The 13264-nt window shown below is 36.5% G+C and overlaps 1 protein-coding gene across 1 annotated transcript; it reads left to right on the plus strand.

Moving 5' to 3' along the window:
- The first annotated feature begins 712 nt into the window (after window positions 1-712).
- Window positions 713-10326, plus strand: LOC145535750 (glycerol kinase-like). Its single transcript, XM_081564101.1, has 7 exons — window positions 713-816; window positions 1610-1694; window positions 2562-2682; window positions 2791-2934; window positions 5181-5261; window positions 8229-8315; window positions 10142-10326. Exons 1-7 carry the CDS (start codon window positions 713-715, stop codon window positions 10150-10152), a joined length of 633 nt encoding a protein of 210 aa, XP_081420227.1. The 3' UTR covers window positions 10153-10326.
- The last annotated feature ends 2938 nt before the right edge of the window (window positions 10327-13264 follow it).

A 13264-nucleotide genomic window follows, 5' to 3' on the forward strand; every position in this document is an offset into this window, starting at 1 on the left:
CGCACACACACAGACACACACACACAGACAGACCCACACACACACACAGACACACACACAGGGACACATTTCTGATTCCGAATGCAATGAAGGCCACTTCTTCATCTGCTAGTCAGCAACCTTAAAAATAGTGGAAATGGGGACTTCCCTGATGGTCCAATGGTTAAGAATCCGCCTGCCAATGCACCGGACACAGGATCAATCCTTGGTCCAGGAACTAAGATCCCACATGCCATGGGGCATCTAAGCCCATACCCCACTCCTACTGAGGCCACATGCCCCAGAGTTGGTGCTCCACAACAAGAGAAGCCACTGGCGATGAGAAACCTGTGCCCCATGTCTAGAGAGCAGCTGCCACTCGTTGCAACTAGAGAAAGCCTGTGCACAGCAATAAAGACCCAGCACATCCGAAAATAAATTAAATATTTTTTTAAAAATAGTGGAAATGAGCTACAATACCTTAACAAAACTAATCCAGTTCCTGTCATTCTTGGACTGGGTTATATTTTAGTGGTAGGTATTCAATGTGGAGAAATTTGCTTTTCTTGCTGCTTGTATTCTGCTACAATTAGCAACATTTTGCTGTACTGCATATTAGGAAATCAAAAGTCCCGTCCTAATTTTTTAAACACGTGTGCTTGTTGATGGAAAGAAGTAGTATATACTAGAATGATTTTTTGTGTTTTTTTTTTGTTGTTGTCGTTTGTTTTTAATGTTAGAAAAACTTGCTAAAGAAGTAGGTACTTCTTATGGCTGCTATTTCGTCCCAGCATTTTCGGGGCTGTATGCACCTTATTGGGAGCCCAGTGCAAGAGGGTAAGAATTGAAAATAAGGTATGCTTTTGTCAGTCTTGATTTATTTACTATATTAGCTAAGAACTTATTGGTTAATAGTTTTATATTTTCAAATGATTTTGAAATATGGAGGAAATCTTTTATACTTGGGAAGTATAATTGTAGAACCTTTAAACTCTAAGAAGTTGGGACTTCCCTGGCTGTCCAGTGGTTAGGACTCCACGCTTCCACTGCAGGAGGCATGGATTCAATCCCTGGTTGAGGAACTAAGATACTACACTGCATGCCCCGTGGCATGACATAAAGAAGAACTCCAGGGACTTCCCTGGTGGTTCAGTGGCTGGGACTCTGCCCTCCCTCCCAGTTCAGGGCACCTAGGTTCTAGATCCCACCTGCCACAACTAAGACCTGGTTCAGCCAAATCAATAAATAAATATTAGAAAAAAAAACCCATGAAGTTATGTCATCTGAAAATAAGCCCCGGCCATATTCCTATTCATGTTAGTATTATTATCATTTATCTTCAAGATACCTGCAAGTTATGTATCAAAAGGCCATCATCTAAATGAATATTGATTTGGTTTTATATTATTGTCATCTATTCAGATAGATCATGAACTTTTTCATATGTGGATGCAACATTGTAGACTATAAGGATTTTGCCAGCTACTTAATGTTTGTGCCCAGTTTTGGCTCCCCCCCTGACCCCGTACACGTCTATGTACCAAATTCAACCTTTCCATATTTAGCACATTCCCGATTGATGACTCATTTATTCTGCTCTAATCTTAAAAATCTTTGTGTGTATTTTTAGGATCATCTGTGGGCTCACTCAGTTCACCAATAAATGCCATATTGCTTTTGCTGCATTAGAAGCTGTTTGTTTCCAAACTCGAGAGGTAATCAACATGGGCCTTTTTCCTGTACTTAATCCACCTTTATTATTCCTAAACCAATTTTATATATATGTATATGCTAGAATTTTATGAGAATTTAATAAGCTTGTTCTTGTTGTTCAGTCACTAAGTTGTGTCCGACTCTTTGTGACCCCCATGGACTGCAGCACGCCAGGCTTCCCTGTCCTTCACCATCTCCAGAGTTTGCTCAAACTCATGTCCATTGAGTCAGTGATGCTATCCAACCATCTCATCCTCTGCTGCCCACTTCTGTTCTTGCCCTCAATCTTCCCAGCATAATCAGAAATTAAGCCTGGGGACTTCCCTAGCGGTCCAGTGATTAAGACTTCATGCTTCCACTGCAGGGGGCACGGGTTCCATCCCAGGTCAGGGAGCTAAGATCCCATGGGCTGCACAGTAAGGCCCCCCCCCCAATTTTTTTTTTAAATTAAGCCTGCCTAAACTGTGATGTAATAAATGCAAGTTTGTTTTCTTTTCCCAGCTGTCATTACTTTCTAAGTTCCTGTTAGCTGCTGGGCACTGGGCATTTTACAGTTGAGGGGATGCTGAGCGACACATATTAGGCAAAGGATTTGAGTAGTAGCACAAACATAGATACCACGGCAGGAAATCAGGGTGCAAAATAGAGTTGTCTGGCTTGCTTGAATATAGAGGTGAGTACAGAGGAGTGGTAAGAGAAAAGGTTGGTGGTAACCAGATCAAGGAGGACCTAGAAGAAATCTCAATTTTCCTTCTGTAGGCTTTGGGGAGCTTTTGCATATTTTTAAGTAGAAGATGGCTATTTTCTGAGATATTACTGTGTGGTACTTTGATGATGTTCATTGCACTGGGTTTTTTTTTTTTTTTCAGATTTTGGACGCCATGAACCGCGACTGTGGAATTCCACTCAGCCATTTGCAGGTAGACGGTGGAATGACCAACAACAAAATCCTTATGCAGTTACAAGCAGACATTCTGTATATTACAGTAGGTCAGTAACCCTCATTCCTTCAAACCCCAATAGTCATGTTTTTTTGGAAGAACTGATTTTTCAGGCATATGTAACTGCTAAGATAGTGATGTTGTTCGCTCCCCTCAGTGAAGCCGTCCATGCCTGAAACAACTGCCCTGGGAGCCGCCATGGCTGCAGGAGCTGCAGAAGGGGTTGGAGTCTGGAGTCTGGAGCCTGAGGACTTGTCGGCTGTCACAATGGAGCGATTTGAACCTCAGATCAACGCTGAGGGTACTTTTATTTATTTTTATTGTAGAGTTGATTTCTAATACAATGTTGTGTTAGTTCCAGCAGTACAGCAAAGTGATTCAATTATATATACTATGTTTTTCAGATTCTTTTCCCTTATAGGTCATTACATAATATTGAGTATAGTTCCCTGTGCTCCACAGTTACCTTTTTCAGTGAGGGTACTTGTAAAAACTGAAGATTGGTGTACTGTGAAAAGGGAGAGAGAGTTTGGTGGTTTAGTCACAAATCAAGAAATGAAATAAGATTGCAAATGCAAAGGTAATTTCATATTCAGCTGCTGAACATACTTGGCTTCATATTTGAATGAATGTGAATAAGAGAAATAGTTCCCTATTAAAAAAAAAAAAACAAACTTCTATAATCACTGTTTTACCATTCACTTCTACTGTTTATAGTCTCTTCATGTACAAGGATAACAGTGCCACAGTATCAGTTTTATTAGTAGCCTGTTAGTGTAACCTTTTCTGACAGTGACAAGGGAGATATATAGACCACCGACACATCATGTCTGCATTGGGTCATCTTTAGTGCCAATGCCCAGTTTTAGGACAGGATTAACTGGGCTAAGGACCATTCTGGTAACTTTTAACTAAGCACAGCAGGGCTAGCCTGACAAAAGCAGCAACAATTTACATCAATGAGCATTAAATATTTGACTCACTGTTGCAACAAACAAAACTAAGCCACAAGACCGACCAATAGACTGTAGCCCGCCAGGCTCCTCTGTCCATGAACTTTCCAGGCAAGAATACTGGAGTGGGTTGTCAGTTCCTCCTCCAGGGGATCTTCCCAACCCAGGGATCAAATCCATGTCTCTTGCATCTCCTGCATTGGCAGGTGGATTCTTTACCACTGCACCACCTGGGAAGCTCTAATACCTGTAATTAAGTTTGTGTACAAAAGTCAGGTTTTATATATTCAATTTGGTTTTAAACCTTTTTAAAAAGCTGTCTATAAAATGGTATCATAGTGAATTTTGTGGTGGTTCAGATGGTAAAAAATCTGCCTGCAATGCGGGACACCTGGGTTTGATCCTTGGGTTGGGAAGATCCCCTGGAGAAGGGAACAGCTACCCACTCCAGTATTCCAGCCTGGAGAATTCCATGGACAGAGGAGCCTGGCGGGCTACAGTGCATGGGGTCACAAAGAGTTGGACACGACTGAGCGACTTTCACTTTCCAAGGTCCTCTGCCTTCCCCCAAAGAGAAGGCAGATTAAATAGGATTCTCCTTTCTAATTCATCACCACCTGCTTGTGAATGACCTGGTCTTAGCAGGTAGCCTGTCTCTGCATCTCCCTTCAGTTTGCAGACCAGGCTGAATTTCCCTCCAACTTCCACACAAGCTTCTCTCTGCCGTCACTGGCAGTCTTTGGCAGCCATACTGGGATCGGAGTCCTGGTAAAGCTCCATGTCAGTTAAATACAGTGTAACAAACATCAGTTGAATAAGTGAAACAATTTGTCAAGAATGATGAGTGAATATTAGTACTTAGAACATCTTAGTAAACTGTCTTTCTTTTTTAAAAAACTTTTTATTTTTTATTGGAGTATAGTAACTAACGGACTTCCCTGGTGGCTCAGAGGTTAAAGCGTCTGCCTCCAATGCAGGAGACCTGGGTTCGATCCCTGGGTCGGGCAGTTCCACTGGAGAAGGAAATGGCAACCCACTCCAGTATTCTTGCCTGGAGAATCCCATGGACGGAGGAGCCTGGTAGGCTACAGTCCACGGGGTCGCAAAGAGTCGGACACGACTGAGCGACTTCCCAGTAGCATAGTAACTAACAGTTGTTATTGATAGTTTCAGGTGTACAGCAAAGCGACTCAGCCATACGTGTGAAAGTGAAAGTCGCTCAGTTGTGTCCGACTCTTTGTGACCACATGGACTATACAGTCCATGGAATTCTCCAGGCCAGAATACTGGAGTGGGTAGCTGTCCCTTCTCCAGGGGATCTTCCCAACCCAGGGATTGAACCCAGATCTCCCACACTGCAGGCGGATTCTTTACTGTCTGAGCCACCAGGGAAACCAAGAATACTGGAGTGGGTAGCCTATCCCTTCTTCAGTGGATCTTCCCAGTCCAGGAATCGAACTGGAGTCTCCTGGCAGATGATTCCATACGTATACATGTATCCATTCTCCCCCAGACTCCCCTCCCGTCCAGTCTGCCACCTAACATTCAGTAAACTGCCTTTCTTATGTATGGTTTTCCTACTTTCTATTTCTAGAAAGTGAAATTCGTTATTCTACATGGAAGAAAGCTGTGATGAAATCAATGGGTTGGGTTACAACTCAGTCTTCAGAAAGTGGTAAAAATGTTTTTTTTGTTATTGCCACTTTGTCCTAGTATGTTAAATAGCTTCTTTAAGTATCTGTTTATACTTAGCAAGGCTGCTCTGAAGAATAGCATTATCATATGCTCATAGTTTCTAACATTTTGAAAATACTTAAAGTTCTAAACATAAAATGTAAATTATCAGATTGATATATGTGCTTATCTCTATCCTGCCATACCTTTCCTTATTAGTTTATTCCTGGTACTTTGATTGATAACTTAGTTTTCTTAAAAGTAAAAGTATTTCTAGTTTCTTCCTAATGAAAAAAAAAATCAACTAAACTTTTTTTTTTCTCTTCGTAACTGACTTTGCCTTTTTGGGAGGCTGTCTTCATGACCTGAACCGACCAAAAGCTATATTGATTTCATAATACATTTCACGACTTCCTAGACTGCTCCCAAGCCCTTAGTGAGTGTATGTTGTGAGAATTCATTGAAATAAGAGGAAGAAAAGTACCAAGCATAGTAAATTAGAAATGTCATAATTGGGAAATGCTCTTGGCAGAAATTAGAGGACTTTTGTTTTTAATCACTTAGATGGGAAGGTATCTACCATAAATAAACTATTTAGTTGTAAACAGCTCTGAGCTGCCTTTAATATTGAAACAGCCTTTAACATACCTTTAATATGGCATGATATTGTAATCCGTTGCTAAATACAAGATTTGGAATTTAATGAATGAAACAATGGCCAATAATATTTTGAAGCATATAGTTTAAGAGAGAGGAGTTTATAAATGAAATATAGCCTGCCTTCCAACCCCGAAGTGAGTATAGAACCACTTTTTTAAAAAATTATTTATTTATTGGCTGCACCAGTGCTTAGTTGCAGCATGTGGGGTCTAGTTCCCTGTCTAGGGGTCAAACCTGGGCTCCCTTCATTAGGAGCCCAGAGTCTTAGCCACTGGATCACCAGGGAAGTCCCAAGAACCACTTTTAATGTATCTAGCTTTTCAGAGAAGCTTCTGGGATCATCCTGTTTCTACTTGAAGCTTTTGTTTATTATCCTAAATAAGCTTTAGGCTTAATATCCATTGTCTTGACATCTTTTGTTCTGAGACCCACCTTTCTTTCTAAGATGGTGACAAAGCCTTTCTTGCTAAGATTGTCTGCAGTTTTGAGACCTTTTGCAGTTAAACTTCTCAATCATAGGTATTTTTTGTAGCACAGTGGTAGTTGCTTTGAAGGACGCAACAGCCGTGCACTCTGATTTATTTTCTGGTTGCCCTCAGTTAAAAGCTGATGAAAATGAGTTCCGTGATTTCTTTGACTAGTTGTATTTTTTTAAATGGCACAGAAACTTCCCTGGCAGTCCAGTGGTTGAGACTCCACACTTCCAATGCATGGGGCACAGGTTCATCCCTGGTCAGTGAACAAGATCCTGCATGCTCCCAAAAAATAAATAAATAAAATGTATTTTATTTATTTTATGGCCAAAAAAATATTATATGGCCAAATAAATAAATAAAACGGCACAATTCAACCTGTTCCCCTCCCTCGCTGTATCTGCCTCCATGTTGATACCATACATACTTCTTCCTTACTTGCAGTTGAGGATATGATTTTAATCGCCAAGTTCCCACAAAGCCAATTATCATTTTCTCTCTGTTTGCTTACCTTACTGTCAGTGAACTTAAAATGCCAAGAAAAAGTGGATAAAGACAATTACATGATTCTTTTGTTTCTGCCATCAGAATTGATGATAAAATAATTTGATTTTTTGAGAGCTTTTGATTTTTCAAACTTGATTTTTGTTTCAGTTAGGCTGCAGTGTATTTAAGGCAAAGTGTAAAAAACAATTTGTAGTAGATTTATGAAAAGCACTCATGTACAACATTTTGAGAGTCTCAAAAACTGTATAATAATCCAGATAACAATATTCAATTAGTGAAATGCTGATTGTTCTTCATGCAATGTAAGCTATGTAATAATAGTACAGATAGAATCTTGTTTTGATGATCTCATAAGGCTATTCAAATTGCTGCCTGGCCTCTTATCCTCTTTAAATAGTTTTAATTTATGGGAAGAATATTATGTTAGCTTAATTTCCAAAGCATATTGCCAATTTTGAAGCATTCATATTTATTTTCTTGTTGGTAACTATATTTGAATGGAATGTAAAGAATTTTTAACATACAATTTAATATGTTTTAAATGTTGTAGAAATGATTGGGGATTTAATATTTTTTGGAGAGAGCTTATGATAAGTAATGACTTCATGACTTTGTACTCCAAACCCACCAAAATAACATTTTCTTCAAAAATTGTTAAATGTTCAAGATACATAATGTTTAAATTCAAGAAAAGCCTATGTCTGTATCTATCTAGCTATTCTTTAAAGGAAATGTTTTCAATCAGGTTAGAAAATATCAAAACAATTGTGTTCTCAGACAATATTTTAAAATGTAGATTAATACAGTTTAGTTTTTAAATTATAGTAACATTAATTTTCAGGTTCATTTTGTTATACCAACTGTGTGTAAAAAAGAAAATGAAACCAATAGGGTTTGAAATTCATTTTCAAACTCATGAATTGGACTAATATAACTCTTCTCTGATAGCCAAAGGATCTATAATTTTAATCTGGATGGGGAATGGGATTGCTCACTTAGTATCTTTTGGGGAAGAACCAAGAAAGCTAAAATCAGCAGCCTCCCAAAAAGAAAGTTCTCCTTCAGCTTTCTTTGGCTTTGCCAGTGGAAGGTTTATGTTTGTCTATATGCTCTATGTTCTTGCTATTTGTGGCATGCTATCTGTACCGTTTGTTAACTGTCATAAGCCCTCAGTTTGGATTCTGGTTTTGATTTAAAGTAATAACTCTTTGATACTATTTTTATAACTTTTTTTTTGCTATCATGTGATTCTTAACACAAATATTGTAATTATGTGTCTCTCTTTTGGTTTGCTTGACTGGAATTCCCTCCTACTCGGATGACAACAGGTGACCCTAGTATCTTCTGTAGTCTACCCTTGGGCTTTTTTATAGTGAGTAGCGTGGCAATGTTAATCGGAGCAAGGTACCTCTCAGGTCAGTTCCTCTTTAAATTAGACAATTATATGAGTTAGCGTTAATGTATTTGTGTATAAATCAACAGAAAGTTTTCAGTATTTTTCCTTCTTCCTGTTCTTAGGAACCTGGAAAATCTATTAAAGGTCTAGTTAATATACCATTTAATTCAGAATTAAGGACTGTGACTCTGCTTTTATTCTCTTTGATTTTTAGTAGATGATTTTCTTTGAGGGGCTACATTCTGCTGGCAAGTGCAGCAGTAAGCACAAGTACTACTGTTCATGCTTAAATGAAAGGATGTTCAGAGTGTTAGATGAAATGTATAGTATTTGAAATCAATTGAATTTGCTTTCAAATGTGCCTAAGTTGTTTTTCATGCTTATGAAAATCTTCTACACAAGTCTTAACATTTCAATCCTGGTAAGACTTTCGGCCAGAGTATGTTAGCAGAGTTTCTGTAAAACTCTAAACCTGGGGAAAATGTATTGTCACTTTTATTTTAGTTAAGAGAATACATTGGTGAACTGAAATTTTTTTTTAATTATTGCTGAAATAAATTGGGGGTGAAATTCAAACTGAATTATTACTTTTGCATGTTCTGAATATTCTTATAAAAGTAAAATTGCTCAGTACATTATAAAACTCACTGTGTAACCAGCATTAATTTAAATATAATAATCATTTTTGGAAGTTGTTCCTGATAATAGCTCAGTTTTTCTTCAAATTAATGGCCTAAATGGAAATGACATACTTCATATGTTGCCAAGAAAGTGAAACATTTAAAAAATCTTCTTAATTAGGGAAAGAGTTGAATTATTTCTCTTAATTAATTACAAGATGACCTGGGTTTAAAATGTAAAAATTTTTTATTGATATGGGAGAACATCTGTTTTTAGAAGTCTGACAAGCATTAATCAGCTTGGCATCATCACTAAAGCACTATATATAAATATGGAATGAAAAGTTATTTACATTAGCAGAAAGGGAATAAAAATGATCTACATTAGCAGAACATTAAATTATCTTTTAAATTATGATAAAATTTCATGATTATGTGCATGAGAATTTAAAATTAGATTTACCTTTTTCTGTGTTCTTGTTTATAATAAATTTGTTCAAATCTTTTTCTTCCATAACAACCATGTTGGTATTAGTGCTTTACACCTTACAAAAGGCTTCTGTATACATAAATCTGTACAGAATTAGCAGATGCTTATTTTCTTTCTGCTTCTCAGGAATGTTTGGTGGAAGAGTCTGAGTATTCCCCAGAAGAACTATAATTTAAATTTTTTTTAATTCTGTTTTAGGAAAAGTTCTATTTTTTTTCTTTATCCTGAGGTTTTTTTTGTTTTGTTTTGCTTGTTTGTTTGTTTTTGGCTGCATTATGATGGTCTGGAAAAGGAAAGAAAATAGCATTGCAGCTGAATGTTTTCATCGATATTTTTTCCCCTTCTGTTTCCCTTTGATGCCAGTACAGAATGAAAAAGCTTGGTCTTTGAAAAAATAGGATATATAACATATCTCTAAGCTAAAGGATACAGTAAATGTCCAAATTCCCAGACTTCCAAAATAGATATGATTGCCATCTTTAGGATCTCTCTTGGTAACATATGCTGAGATTTGAGAAAAATTGGAATGACTTGTCTTGGTAAACAGTTAGCAATAGCGTTCATTTGCTAATTTTGAAATTGGCCCAGTTATATTTGTTGCATTTTACCTGTGAAGCAATATTTAGGAATCATATGGAATTTCTAGCTCAATAATGATCGAATCATCTTCATTGCTTTAACTCCTAAATTGCATGTTGATTATTATTGATATATATGATTTTTGTCCCATTTTAGGTATGCCGTAAATACTACCAACTCATGGATTCCAAAGATGCGAGCTCTTTACCTATGGAGAGAATCCAGTGATTCTGTCTCTTAATGTGATGACACTATTCATAGACTGATTTTATTTATAAGCCACTTGCTGCATGATCCTCCAAGTAGACCTGTGGCTTGAAATAAAGAAAATGCAGCAGAAAGAATGCTATAGAAACATTTGGTGTGTTTTTTAACAGCACTAGTTAAGATTGGACCAGCCACCTTTGGGGCTGACCCCCTCCTTTGCAATCATTTCCTGCCTCATTCCCTGTAAGATCTAGGAAGAATTCAGATCCTATCCATTGGAATCTTTCATCACGTATATTCAAATTCTGATGGGCCAGGATTTGATTCCTGCACTACACACGCTTCATTAAGGGGCTATTACTAACTGGCTAAAAATCTGTGATTTTTTGTTTGCTTCCTTTTAACAGACTCCCCTACCCAAAGTCCTCTTCTCTGCTTATTAGGGAGACCACAACATCTTCACTAAATGTTTAAATGGAAGCCTCTACTAAATTCTTAAAATAGAAATTTCGTACCCTCATTCTTTAGGCATTTTTCTAAAAAGTATTTGCCAAAACTGAAAATTCTTCATGTATTTTACATGGTCTCACTAATTATACTGAATTGCTATCTGGATCTTATAGGGAAGGACACTTTCCTTTTTTTTTTTTTTTTTTTTTCGTTCCTTTTTATATTTTTTACATTGTGTATAACATATATGTCTCTATATTTTGTATAATGAGGGTAGCCCATTTATAAATTAAGAGTACATGTTCTCACTAATTACACTGAATTTCTGTCAGGATCTTATAGGGAAGAATACTTCCTTTTCTTTTCATCTCTCCTTTTTATATTTCTTACTTTGTATGTGTAACATACATGTGTTTATATTTTATATACTGAGGGTAGCCCATTTATAAATTAAGAACACATTATATTCAGTGGATTCTAATGGGGCTGGTCTTAAGTGGACCACTATGTGTATAAATATTTTGGGGAAAACAGCTGTATACATTTTTGGGCAACAATTATGCATATTATTTCCCAGGAAAAGCTTTCTTGAAGAGCCAACATTTAAAATTTAAGTATATGTTCTATGTGAATGAAAGAAAATGTACTTTATTGTGACTATAATTTCTTATACCATACTTTTATATGCTAAAAAAAAAAACCCTGTGGAAGACTATAGCAAATATTGTTTTCAAATACAAGCACTTAGTCCATATAAAGTTTGCTTTTCCTTTGATATAAATTTAGACCTATTTGGGATCCTTTTGAGGGAATATCAAAAAAAGTTTATAAAAAGAGCCAAGAATCTCTTTCCATCTAAGTATGTTATAAATTGCTGATGAGAAATTAAAATGTCTATTTGAGATGACAAGTAGTTATCTCTGCTTATGGACATATTATTAATACAACATAAAAATGGTTTAATTGATAGAAAAAGCTTCCAGTAAACCCAAGAATTTCCTTCTTGGGTTGCAGCCACAACCAAGAAATTCTCAAAAAATTTAATGTGAGGCATTATAGCAACTTACCTAATCTAGCTTCTCAATGTCAATTTTAAAAGAAGCTTAATTTTTTTACTACAAACAAGAAAGTACTGCCTCCTAATTATTTTCTTCAGTGATGAAAATGGAAAAATATTTGTATATTAATATAAAAGGTTTTGTTTTGTTTGGAATGAATGGTAGCTTGCATTTTCAGTTCTGATTATGCTGTTTGTAAATTATTGAATCTGCTGGGTTTTATTGGTGCAGCTGCCACTTTAGTGACATAAATGTTACAGAACGGTACTATGAAATTATTATTTTGTGGCAAGGACACTTTTAAACATCGTTTGTTTCTACAAAGGTAGTTTGAGTTAATGTAAATAACTGTGAAAATCATTGTTCCAATAATTTTAAGATTACATTAATTTTCTGTAAATTGTGATATTTATAAATGTTTGAAATGATACACGTTGATATTTAATGATAAATTTACTTAAAATAAATTGACCCTCATTCTTACTTGCATTTCTCATTTACAGACTAGAACTTAGATCAAAGTTAATTGAGAAAGATGATTCAGGAAACGTTCAGCTCAGCTGTTAGCCCTTGATCAGGCACACACTGAAGAATTAACCAACAGCTGAAGAAGTAGTTTCTGGGACGATGAGCACCTTACTTGTTCTGTTAAAAAAGACTACACTGTCCCATCTCAGCATCCAGAAAATGCCCCGGTGAGGTCAGCAGCTGTTCTCAATAGAGTCTTGCAGTCATGGCTAACCATGGCTTACTGGTTCCACTCTATGCTTCAGTTCCTCTCTACCTGGGTGAGTTGGTGGAGTCAAGTACGCCATTATTTTCTGAACTCAATCGCCAACACCTCAATCTTTTGTTCTCCAGGTAATCAGTAACATAAATAATGCATTTTTGCTTCTGTAATGATATCTTAGAATTGTTTAGTGTGTGTTTTTTTTTTAAATGCCTAAGTCTCAGTTCTTTGGCTTATAGGTATTTTGTATCCTGTGGGAATGAAGAATGATTGCAATTTAGGAGGAACCATGAAACAAAGATGTCATAGCACAGAAACTATAACAGCATTGGTAGTCAAGTAGGTAGTTTTTACCTCATAGTGTCTAATCATAAAGAGAAGTGCAAAAATTACTATTTTTATAGCTTTAATAAGGTATAATTGATATATAGAAAACTGTACATATTTAATGTATATACTTTGATGAGCTTGGACTTAATGCATACACCCATTATCCCATCACCAAAATCAAGGTTATAAACATACCAATCACCTCCAAAAATTTCCTTGTGTCCCTTTGCTTTCTGTGTTTGTATGTTTAAGAATGCTTAACATGAAATCTACCCTCTTAAATTTTTAAATGCACAATAACGTATTGTTAACTATGGCACTAAGTTGTACAGCAATCTCTAGGACTTAATCATCTTGTGTAACTAACTTCATACCCATTGAACCCCCTCACCCCACCCCCTGCTAACCACCAATCTCCTTTCTGTTTATATGTTTGACTTTTTAAGATTCCACACATAATGGAAGATTATGCAGTATTTCTTTTTGTGTCCAGTTTATTTCACT

This window comes from Giraffa tippelskirchi, chromosome X, assembly GCF_054371585.1.
Source record: "Giraffa tippelskirchi isolate mGirTip1 chromosome X, T2T-mGirTip1v1.2.pri, whole genome shotgun sequence".
NCBI classification, from domain to species: Eukaryota; Metazoa; Chordata; class Mammalia; order Artiodactyla; family Giraffidae; genus Giraffa; species Giraffa tippelskirchi.